We start from the raw sequence: 12,143 nt of genomic DNA on the forward strand, positions 1-12,143 counted from the left end.
CTTGGTGACTAATATTATCCTCAAGAATATTAAGGTTTTCATGTCAAAATGGGCTTCTATTGCTTCTTCTAAATTATCTTCTAAACTTGTATCTGTCAATCAATTATGCTTCTTAAAACTATTTTATAAACATTTCTATTTTGTTGAAATGAATTGATGGGTCTCCCAACTTTCCTCTCCAAAAACTCAAGAAAGAAAAAGAAAAAGAAATAGGAAATTTTTAAATGTTCAATGTTTATGGATATAAGGTATTTTAAACAATTAATTAAGAAACTTTAGATTTGTTTTTTTTTGGTAAACAATTTTATATTTCTTTAATGAATTCAAAAATTCAAAAGAGATGAATGAAGCTATAATTTCATTTTCTGACAGCCCTTTATGGCCTAAAAAATAGGATTGCATGAAACATCTATTTATCAAGTGAATGTGAAAGCAAGGAAATTTTGGTGTTATCCACCACCTGCCGAGGTAGAAGCCTTTTCTTCTAAGTTAGAGGTAATGAATATTTATTTGTTTTCTCTGGCGGGTTATAATTCGTATACTTTATGATAACTTTTTTTATAGTTATATATTTCCTTCATCCTTGGATATGTTTTAGGTTGTGAATCACCAAAACCAATAACTCTCATTGCGTGTCATATCCATGGAAGAGGATATTAGGGGGAAAACTTGGTCACTATGGAGGAGGATATTATTTATTAGTTCAACTCTGCCGCACTAAAACTAGGGGTTCAACTTTATCATGAAATTTTTTTGATTCTCGTAAATAGATTCTGCATCTTTCTCCATTAAGTGTGATCCATTTGCCTCTTAAATATATCAAAAAAGAACCTTTCGATATTTAAATTTACGGTTACAATGTAAACCTACATATTGACATCTTTAAAGTGATCAAAAATTATATAGGACAATTTGGATTCTTTCTTTGATTATACTCTTTAGTGTTGAGCTATATGCATCGATCATAAAGTATCAAATTGCTGATTCATTGGATTTTTGTATTTTAACCATCATCATCTTTTCAAATATATATAGAAAGCATGGATATGCATCGGAGTCTGCGGAGGTTTATTATGATAGTTTCTAGGATAGGCTGGCATTGACTAGGGCTGTATAAAACTTTAGCCAAGAACAGTAGTAAGAAGATTGAAATGTAGTATGATGTTCTATGTTGCTAGTAATATACATTACAAAGAGGAACTTACAACTGAGTGAAAGAAAAAGCTCAATCTTCTTTATTTATATCCAGACAATTAATAAGTTGGAAAATTCATTAAGGCATTTGGTATGAGAAGATCATCCCAAGATCAACAGTGATGATGGTAGAGGTAATGAGATCACCATATTTGGTTGTACCATATATGGTGACCCTATGTGGCAATGATCTTAAATCACCCCCACTTCTCAAATTGCACCCCCAAGTTAATGATGGAAAATCCGTCCTTAATATTGGATATCCAAGATCTCCCGAGCGTAATAATCCTAGGCTGAAGTATGGGGACAAAGATACCCTTTAGTCCAGCAGAAAATATTGGTATATTAATATATCTAATACATTATATCAGTATTATATATATTATATCATATTGATATATATATTGTATTTACTATATATTATATTATAATATATTATTAATCATGTTATTTCCATATTAGTGTTCAATTATAATTTTAAATTATAACAAAAGACATTATGTAGTTTATAGTTATATTATGAAATAATATTATGTATTATTTCTATTTACCTTATTTTTTAATCAAAAATATATACATTAATATTAAAATAATAATATGTTATAATTATAAATAAAATTATTAATTTTATAATAATAATTAATATTGTAGGTCGAATGAAGGAAGACAACCAACACAAGTTGCATCAAAATAAGTTAAAGGTTGACAAGGTATGACTACCGGTCCAGTGTTGCAGAATGATCGTGCTTGTACACGTGGATAGTGGAAGATAGTTGACAGTAGTTACCAGAACTACTAGGAGTAATGATTAGACATGCAAAGCAACTATCAAAGTGGATAGTTATTATTTTTTAAGGCAATTGTTACGTATCAGTATAAATAACAGAGTTGTACTCTATATCAAGGATCCTTCGATAATCAATTCAATTAAATTATCATTATGTTCTTTTGAATAAATGTATTAGTTTATTTGCATCTCCCAGTGCCTGAGTTTGGAATGACATATGTGTGAGTAAAAAAGGCTGCATATCATATGGTGTTAACCGTGGGGATGTACGACCGTCTCTCACACACTCGGCTCGGGCCATCGGGTTGGGGCTTGACATTCTCCCTCCTTTTTTCACGAATCAAATGAGTTCTTAGAGATTTGGATAACTATTTCTCTGATATGATTGGATTATTTTTGTTAAAATTGAATTAAAAATTCATTTTATTCTAACAAGTATTGCAAACAAGAAGCAACTTTCTCATACTCATGTTATTCTTTTTGGAAACTAACAATCCAATCCTTCCTTCCAATTCGCGCATGTATGCTGCATGGAAGAAAGGACTTCGGTAAGGGCTAAACAACCATCCTTGGCAATAATCCTCTATACCTTCAATTTTTTTCAAACCTGGGAGGAGAAACGCAAATTAAGAAACAACAAAAGATATCTGCATTCATTGGAATTGTGGCTCTATATAAGCGATCTTGTGCATATCTTATTCGGGGCTCTGGGATAAGGGTGCAGAAAATGAGATAGAATGAAATCTAATCCAGGATACTTGCCAAAAGAAGATAGAAGGGAAATGGAATCCAGAGCTTAGCCGTTGACATTAAATGCTACCCATGTCCCACCGGCATATACCTTTTTCTTTATATAAAAAGAGGCCCATGGGGAGATCTGAAGGATAGAAGAAGAAGAATAAGAAGGAGAGAGGAAGACAAAAAGGATGGAGCAGAATAAGGAGAACATGGCCGCGAAGCAGGAGACCGTCGTCAGCAACACCAGTGGCAAGCCCCCCGCCTCCAAGGACTTCGTCATTAATCTTGATGTGTGAGTATCCTCATCACCCCCCGTGCTTTTGTTTTTGTTGGTTTGGTTGGATGCCCTCATCGAAGGTGAAGTTGGGGATGAGATCTTGAGGTTGAAAAAATACCCAAACTCCATCCAACCCATATCCAATAGAAAAAAAATATATTTATGTATCTATAGAGACTTTTTTTTCTTCCTGTAGTCCAAAACTAAAATCTAGATTGGGTTTAAACAAACTCCTGGAAAATGCAAGCTAGATAGGCCAATAGATCCGATTCCTAAAAAATTTTCAACATAATCTTGTGAGAATATCCAAACAGATTTTTTTTTTTCTGAAAAAGAACAAAATTCATGTTCTAGAAGGCAACAAACATTCATTGTGTACATTTTGTTCCAAAATTGGACAATTTTTTGATTAGATATTTAAACTGAATTTGTTAATTTTGGTGCTAGAAGCCATGATACCATTGACCGGAATAAATATATAGAAACGATAATTCTACCATCTTTGTCTTGTTATTCTTGATTATCCTAATTATTTTTCAAACTTTTATATAATTTCATATTTTCTTTGAAATTTTCGAACATTATAAAATCCTATATCATATATGGGCGCATATGTTGGCACATATGAGTGATATATTTTTGATGTATGTAATAGTCGGTCCCTCCATTGACTAGATCACGACTTTTAGTCCATGTTGAGTTTAATTCCAAGTCCCTAACCGCTATACATAGTTATATCACAATATATATATTGTTATAAATAATGTTGCATATATAGATAAAAGTATGTGCAGGAATATATAACTATGTGAAGGGTTTATATAATTGTTTATAAGAACTATTATGAGTATATGTAATAAAAGTGTCTGTTACAAAGAATTAAATGCTAATGGTCAAGAGACCATGTATTGAAGTCCAATCAAAGAAAGGATCAGTCCAGTTATTAAACTCCTCTACATTTTAATATTTACATATATTGTCAAGAGAGTTGCATATAGACTGCACAACCATGCTAAATAAGCTGTATATGCAACTTGTATATAGCCTAACCAAACATAGTAACTACATGTAGGGAAAAAGATGAGGTCAATAGACCACGTCTCTATATAAAGCATTGATTATAACAATTTTGATGTCAAACTAATGATGCAGTGGAGACCCAACCATGTACGAATCATTTTGGAAAGGGATGGGGGATCAAGGGGCCATCACCATTCTGAGTTCGCAGACGATAAGTTATTTCTCAGATGTGACCAACTTTTGCTGGTTTCTTGAACCCGAGTTTGCTCGAGAGATACGACGCCTTCACAAGCTCGTAGGCAATGCTGTGACCGAGGATCAACACCTAATCGTCGGCACCGGCTCGAGCCAGCTCTTGCAAGCTGCGGTCTATGCTTTATCACCTTCGGATACCCCCGACCAAATGAATGTGGTGTCTGTCGTCCCATACTACTCGGTAATCTCTACTTGCGTTGCACCAAATTTGATAATTAGGTAAAACATATGACTAGCAATAAATTAAAGGGTATTAGTTCTATCTAAGATAAGGTTTATGGAAAGAAAACTAATCATTAAAAGTAATATTGATATCCGGATGGCCAATTTTGCGGCCTCCCTTATTATCAAGAAAAAAATAATAATATTGCTATAAACTAAAAATTACCAGATATTTTTTTGGTAAGGTTTACATATATGTAATTGTTCTTTAAAAAATAATATTGCTTTGCCATTTTATAGCCAAGAAAAATGTTTAACAAGAAAGAAATGACAAAGCAATATTATGAATATCATACATTTGTTGAGTCTCAAAAGTTTAGATTGAACAATAAAAGATCAATAATATATATCAGGCTTAGAACCCTTCATGTTTTCAATCTATATAGGAGTTGATGTTTTGTACTTCAGTTTATTTTAAAGTACTTGCTTCAAACACTTAGGAATGACTACTATATATCAAATTTATATAGATATGTGAGAAAAATATAAAAAGCTAGAAGAATTGACCCTCTTTATTTTAAGACATAAAAGAATATGACACTTCAGCAAGTATCCACACTTTATACTTGCACTGGTGTCCATATCAAAGAGTATGTAATTGATGTGAGGGGGTTCCCATTACTTTATTTAAAAAAAATTGCCCTACGAAGTTAATGAAAGTTGGATAGAGATCAACCATGATGCACTCATTACTTTTTCCCTGAGTAAATATTTGAGTAATGGATTCATAACCCGATTGAGTTAATTAGCTTTATATAAATTAATTGCTATGTTGTTTTCCAACAAGCCATCAAATCTAATTTAAGTAGTATAAGAGAATGGCTCTTCTCCAACTAGGTGTCAGTATTTGTTTTCATCTAAATTTTTTAATGTAGCTATTCTTCATTTGTCTGATTCATAGTTTTATTGTCTTAGCTTCTGATAATTCTTTTTTTTTCTAAGAGGAGAGCTTCTGCTAATTCTCACAATATCTCCCATCAATTTATCTTCTGGTAATTTTATGTTGGAAAAGCCTTAATACAATATGTTTTGTTTAGTTTTGCACACAAGATCTATAGCATACTAAAGGCCTATTTGGATATTTCTAGAGAATTAGGCTAAAAATCCTGCAGAAATATATCCTATTGGTCTATATGGCTCTCATTTTCTAAAGACCCATCAAATCCTAGTTTAAATTCCAGCCTATGGGCCTATTGGTTTGCAAGAGAAAAAAAATCCATAGAGATCATTTTTTGGGCTAGGATATATTTGGTTGATTGAGCCATTCTTAAATGGGTGGTCTTAGCCAAGAATTTTGGTAGGATATTCAGTCCAATCCTGCTGGATTATCGAAATTGACCCTAATATGTTCTAACTTAGTTTAATTTCAAATAGACACGACCTATGGATATGATGATCGCCTAACGATCTGCTGACTTGACAAGACTGCATAAATTAGGGAGCATAGATGATTCAGCTTCCCTTGTGGTTTTAGATTGATAAGTTGCTGGAAAATGATTTTTCCTGATCAAATTTAACAAACTTTTCAATTGCAGTCATATGCACCGCTGATGGATTACCTTCGATCTAGACTTTTTCGATGGGCTGGCGATGCATGCACATTTAAGGGTGATGCATATATTGAGTTGGTTTGTTCTCCTAGCAACCCTGATGGCTTTCTAAGGCAAGCATTCTTGAAGTCTGAGGGTGGGAAGACAATCCATGACCTGGCCTACTATTGGCCTCAATATACACCAATTACTAGCCCCGCAGATCATGACATCTCGATCTTTACTATCTCAAAGAGCATTGGCCATGCTGGATCTCGTCTTGGGTAGCTATGCCTCTTCAATTTCTATTTTTCATAAAATTAGGATGGTTTCTTTTCAATAATCTATGGTTAAATTGAATGAGGCAAACTTCTCTAATTTGGTTGTGGTCCTTGTTAAACAGGTGGGCTCTAGTGAAGGACGCTGCTGTTGCTCGGAAGATGACCAAATTTATAGAGCTAAGCACAATTGGAGTGTCCAAAGTCTCACAGATTCGGGCAACAAAGATTCTTAAAGTAGTCTCGGATAGCTATGAGCATCCAATCCCTGGAAACCCAGACAAGCTCTTCGATTTTGGCCGGCGTCTTCTAGTCAATCGATGGAAGAAGTTACGAGAAGCTGTCAAAGCCTCAGGCATCTTTAGCTTGCCGGAGTTCCCATCTGAAACTTGCAAGTTCACCGGAGAGAAGGCTGAAACTCTTCCTGGTATGTGATTGTAGCTTTTAAAACTTACCTGTTTCTCATGTTCAAAATTGGAAGTGCAAGTTAGATTAGACTTTGATAAATATTTCGTAAGCTAGTTTGCTTCTGCTTCGCTCTACGTACCAGTCGCTTTGGTCTCATCAATGTATGAGATCCTATTTATATACACCATCATCTCCTTATGAATACGTTGATTTTTCACTATTTAAAATATAATTACCTAAAATTTTAGCACACATATCGAGGGAGTACAGCATACTCGATCTCTATCTCAGCTTAATTACTCTTGTCATGTTTTAAATACCATGTTTAGGTTATTATCATGAATAGAATAATTGTTCAGGTGTTCTTTCTATGAAAATTCCTTGATTAACTTGTTGACTTTAGAAGAAAACTATCTATGACTAGTCTAAGTTGCTAGTTTATTTGATAGAAGTAACATCAATTTCAGCTTCTTATATTTGACTTAAGTTTCTCTATTCTTCTTCATTTTTTTTAATCCTTTTGTTCTACAGCCTTTGCATGGTTGAAATGTGAAAAAGAAGGAATAGAAGATTGTGCGAGCTTCTTAAGGACCCACAAGATCCTTACTCGAGGTGGGAGTTATTTTGGAGCAAGTCCCAACTATACCCGAGTTAGCATGATAGATCGAGATGAGACATTTGATCTTTTCACTGAAAGGCTTTCGTCCCTTCATTGAGCTCCTGCTTGTTGTTGATGAGAATACATTCTTTTCACCTCGGTGGGAGCATTACTTCCCTAATGTTGGAGACGTCAAAATATTTATTAGCAGCATTTAGCTAAATTACTTCTTTGGCACCACTCTCCCCGGGGCTTATATACCAACTAACAAGCACTAAGAGTGGGGCATATTGTTAACGGCAAATTGTAATTTTACCTTTCTTAGAGACTTTTTCATTTGTTTCATTTATTATGATGGTGTTTTTGACTTAACGACTACTTCTCTGTTATGTTTGATTAAAGCCAACATGATTGCAGTGACTGGTTCAAGGCTTCACTGCTTAGAAAGGTGGCCCAATGGCCCATTTTCCTAGAATGAGGGGCTCTGTGAGTGTCGTAACCAAATTCTCGGTGCCATGAGCGAGAACCATCGACAACAAAAGAAGAGCCAGTGGGTTCTAAAACTGCTAAAGAACTAACAAGATCTAGAGCTAAAACTAAATATGTTCTGAATCAAAAGAAACTTCATAGTAAAATGTTAGAAACAAGATTCAAAATATTAAGAGCCGGTATATAGAGAACTTGGAAGGGAGAAAACTCAAACTCAGGTAGTGGGGATCCAGAGTCATGTTAGGAACCTAGGAAAGGAAAAAGACCATTTCTACATATATATACTTTTTTCTCTCAAAGAACCTTTTGTTTTTCCATGAAAAAAGTAACCATCAGAAAACAAAAACTTCTCTTTAAGAAGTTACTTTTTCAGGATGTGGAGGTCACTTTTTTATCCCAAACTTATTAATTTTGGGAGGAGGGATTGAACTTGGGCTGAAAACTTAAAAAAAGGAAGAGTATGTCGATGCAACCAATTATGATGTGGCAGAAACCTTACTATGGCACATACAATATAGAGCGGATGATAGTTGGAAGAGGAGCAGGCACAATTACTCTCTTCTACGGCTAGAAAATAATATCTTGACTGGCCACTCCAGGGATACATCTCTTACATGCTCATTGGGAAATCCTACTTATCCACTAAATGGGAAAGGAGAGAGAATAGAGAGAAAGTAGGAATAATTCTTACAAGAGGATGCTAAATCAGGAATTTAAGTATCTCAAGTATAATTATATGATGAGCCTCAATGGGGATATTTATAAGTAGTAAAAAATGACTCTTTTCTTCAACTTTTATTGTAGAATTTCAAGTTCCATTCTAACTCGAAAAGCTCTAACTATTAACTTTTTTTATAACATCAAAACTTCTCATAAAGAAAGATTATAAAGATCAAAACTAAAATCAAACTTTTCTAAGTTTCGAGACCCATATGTACGGGACCCATGATTTGTATTGTCGGGACGTGCGATCCGTGCGGTCAGAATGCATGACCCATACAACAACATATGCACCCTAGGCACTCCGGCTTTGTTGCTGAGAGTGTCGGTGGTTCACTTAGTTGAGATTTTTACTAGCCAGGCAATCAAAAAAATCCATGTCCTAGTTGTTAATGACACAAACTATCTGGTGAATTGGAAAGTAATGTCGCTCATTCTAGCCCATTAATCTAAAGATAAGGGTTTAATGGTTGAACAAAAAGCCAATTACATCACAAATAAAAAGAGACTTATTGCAGCCAAAAATCCTACAAAATTTTTGGTCCCAGTAGATTCTATGCAAAAGTTTAATCATGCTATGATATTGACAACTCAAAGCCAGGACCATCTATTAAAATCTCCTTGGGAAAAATATTTTCCAAGTTTTTTTTTTGTATATATATTGTAAGGTTCCGTATGCTTTCTACAGAAAAGTTATTTTTTCTCATCACTTGGTAATCAACCGCCTATCTCTTCATGAGTTGTATCCCATCTCAACTTTCTTTCTTCAACATTTTGTGAATGACAGATGGTGAAAAGAAGTACTTTCTATGTTCCCTGAATGTCCCAGCATGAGTTGTGTTGGAGTTAGCATACAATTTGTGTATCTGATAGTTAGAGCTTGACTCAAGCAATTAATATACAAAACAAAAGTTGGTAATTTCATTTGTAAACAAAGGAGAATCTACTTTGGATGTACAGTTTTATGAAAAGATTGGAATTGGGACTAAAGAAACAATAGAACCTTCAGAAGGCAAGCTTCTTGGTGACTAATATTATCCTCAAGAATATTAAGGTTTTCATGTCAAAATGGGCTTCTATTGCTTCTTCTAAATTATCTTCTAAACTTGTATATGTCAATCAGTTATGCTTCTTAAAACTATTTTGTAAACATTTCTATTCTGTTGAAATGAATTGATGGGTCTCCCAACTTTCCTCTCCAAAAACTCAAGAAAGAAAAAGAAAAAGAAACAGGAAATTTTTAAATGTTCAATGTTTATGGATATAAGGTGTTTTAAACAATTAATTAAGAAACTTTAGATTTCTTTTTTTTTGGTAAACAAATTTTATATTTCTTTAATGAATTCAAAAATTCAAAAGAGATGAATGAAGCTATAATTTCATTTTCTGACAGCCCTTTATGGCCTAAAAAATAGGATTGCATGAAACATCTATCTATCAAGTGAATGTGAAAGCAAGGAAATTTTGGTGTTATCCACCACCTGGCGAGGTAGAAGCCTTTTCTTCTAAGTTAGAGGTAATGCATATTTATTTGTTTTCTCTAGCGGGTTATAATTCGTATGCTTTATGGTAACTTTTGTTATAGTTATATATTTCCTTCATCTTTGGATATGTTTTAGGTTGTGAATCACCAAAACCAATAACTCTCATTGCGTGTCATTTCCATGGAAGAGGATATTAGGGGGAAAACTTGGTCAGTATGGAAGAGGATATTATTTATTAGTTCAACTCTGCCGCACTAAAACTAGGGGTTCAACTTTATCATGGAATTTTTTTGATTCTCGTAAATAGATTCTGCATCTTTCTCCATTAAGTGTGATCCATTTGCCTCTTAAATATATCAAAAAAGAACCTTTCGATATTTAAATTTACGGTTACAATGTAAACCTACATATTGACATCTTTAAAGTGATCAAAAATTATATAGGACAATTTGGATTCTTTCTTTGATTATACTCTTTAGTGTTGAGCTATATGTATTGATCATGAAGTATCAAATTGCTGATTCATTGGATTTTTGTATTTTAACCATCATCATCTTTTCAAATATATACAGAAAGCATGGATATGCATCGGAGTCTATGGAGGTTTATTATGATAGTTTCTAGGATAGGCTGGCATTGACTAGCGCTGTATAAAATTTTAGCCAAGAACAGTAGTAAGAAGTTTGAAATGTAGTATGATGTTCTACATTGCTAGTAATATACATTACAAAGAGGAACTTACAACTGAGTAAAAGAAAAGCTCAATCTTCTTTATTTATATCCAGGCAATTAATAAGTTGGAAAATTCATTAAGGCATTTGGTATGAGAAGATCATCCCAAGATCATCAGTGATGATGGTAGAGGTAATGAGATCACCATATTTGGTTGTACCATATATGGTGACTCTATGTGGCAATGATCTTAAATCACCCCCACTCCTCAAATTGCACCCCCAACTTAATGATGAAAAATCCGTCCTTAAAATTGGACATCCAAGATCTCCCGAGGGCAATAATCCTAGGCTGAAGTATGGGGACAAAGATACCCTTTAATCCAGCAGAAAATTTGGTATATTAATATATCTAATACATTATATCAGTATTATATATATTATATCATATTGATATATATATAGTATTTACTATATATTATATTATAATATATTATTAATCATATTATTTCCATATTAGTATTCAATTATAATTTTAAATTATAACAAAAAGACATTATGTACTTTATAGTTATATTATGAAATAATTTAATGTATTACTTCTATTTTCTTTAGTTTTTAATCAAAAATATATATATTAGTATTAAAATAATAATATGTTATAATTATAATAAAATTATTAATTTATAATAATAATTAATATTGTAGGTCGAATGAAGGAAGACAACCAACACAAGTTGCATCAAAATAAGTTAAAGATTGACAAGGTATGACTACCGGTCCAGTGTTGCAGAATGATCGTGCTTGTTTATGTGGATAGTGGAAGATGGTTGATGGTAGTTACCAGAACTACTAGGAGTAATGATTAGACATGCAAAGCAACTATCGAAGTGGATAGTTATTGTTTTGTTATGTATTAGTGTAAATAACAGAGTTGTACTCTATATCAAGGATCCTTCGATAATCAATTCAATTAAATTATCATTATGTTCTTTTGAATAAATGTATTAGTTTATTTGCATCTCCCAGTGCCTGAGTTTGGAATGACATATGTGTGAGTAAAAAAGGCTGCATATCATATGGTGTTAACCGTGGGGATGTACGACCGTCTCTCACACACTCGGCTCGGGCCATCGGGTTGGGGCTTGACATTCTCCCTCCTTTTTTCACGAATCAAATGAGTTCATAGAGATTTGGATAACTATTTCTCTGATATGATTGGATTATTTTTGTTAAAATTGAATTAAAAATTCATTTTATTCAAACAAGTATTGCAAACAAGAAGCAACTTTCTCATACTCATGTTATTCTTTTTGGAAACTAACAATCCAATCCTTCCTTCCAATTCGCGCATGTATGCTGCATGGAAGAAAGGACTTCGGTAAGGGCTAAACAACCATCCTTGGCAATAATCCTCTATACCTTCAATTTTTTTAAAACCTGGGAGGAGAAACGCAAATTAAGAAACCAACA

At 33.4% G+C, this 12,143-nt stretch overlaps 1 protein-coding gene across 1 annotated transcript; it reads left to right on the top strand.

The window, feature by feature from the left end:
• Positions 1 to 2,691: 2,691 nt before the first annotated feature.
• Positions 2,692 to 7,673, top strand: LOC120104064 (tryptophan aminotransferase-related protein 2-like). The gene is made up of 5 exons (XM_039114459.1): positions 2,692 to 3,011; positions 4,149 to 4,452; positions 6,029 to 6,306; positions 6,426 to 6,727; positions 7,240 to 7,673. Exons 1-5 carry the CDS (start codon positions 2,908 to 2,910, stop codon positions 7,422 to 7,424), a joined length of 1,173 nt encoding a protein of 390 aa, XP_038970387.1. The 5' UTR covers positions 2,692 to 2,907; the 3' UTR covers positions 7,425 to 7,673.
• Positions 7,674 to 12,143: the final 4,470 nt, after the last annotated feature.

Source organism: Phoenix dactylifera, chromosome 16 (genome assembly GCF_009389715.1).
Source record: "Phoenix dactylifera cultivar Barhee BC4 chromosome 16, palm_55x_up_171113_PBpolish2nd_filt_p, whole genome shotgun sequence".
Classification (NCBI taxonomy): Eukaryota; Viridiplantae; Streptophyta; class Magnoliopsida; order Arecales; family Arecaceae; genus Phoenix; species Phoenix dactylifera.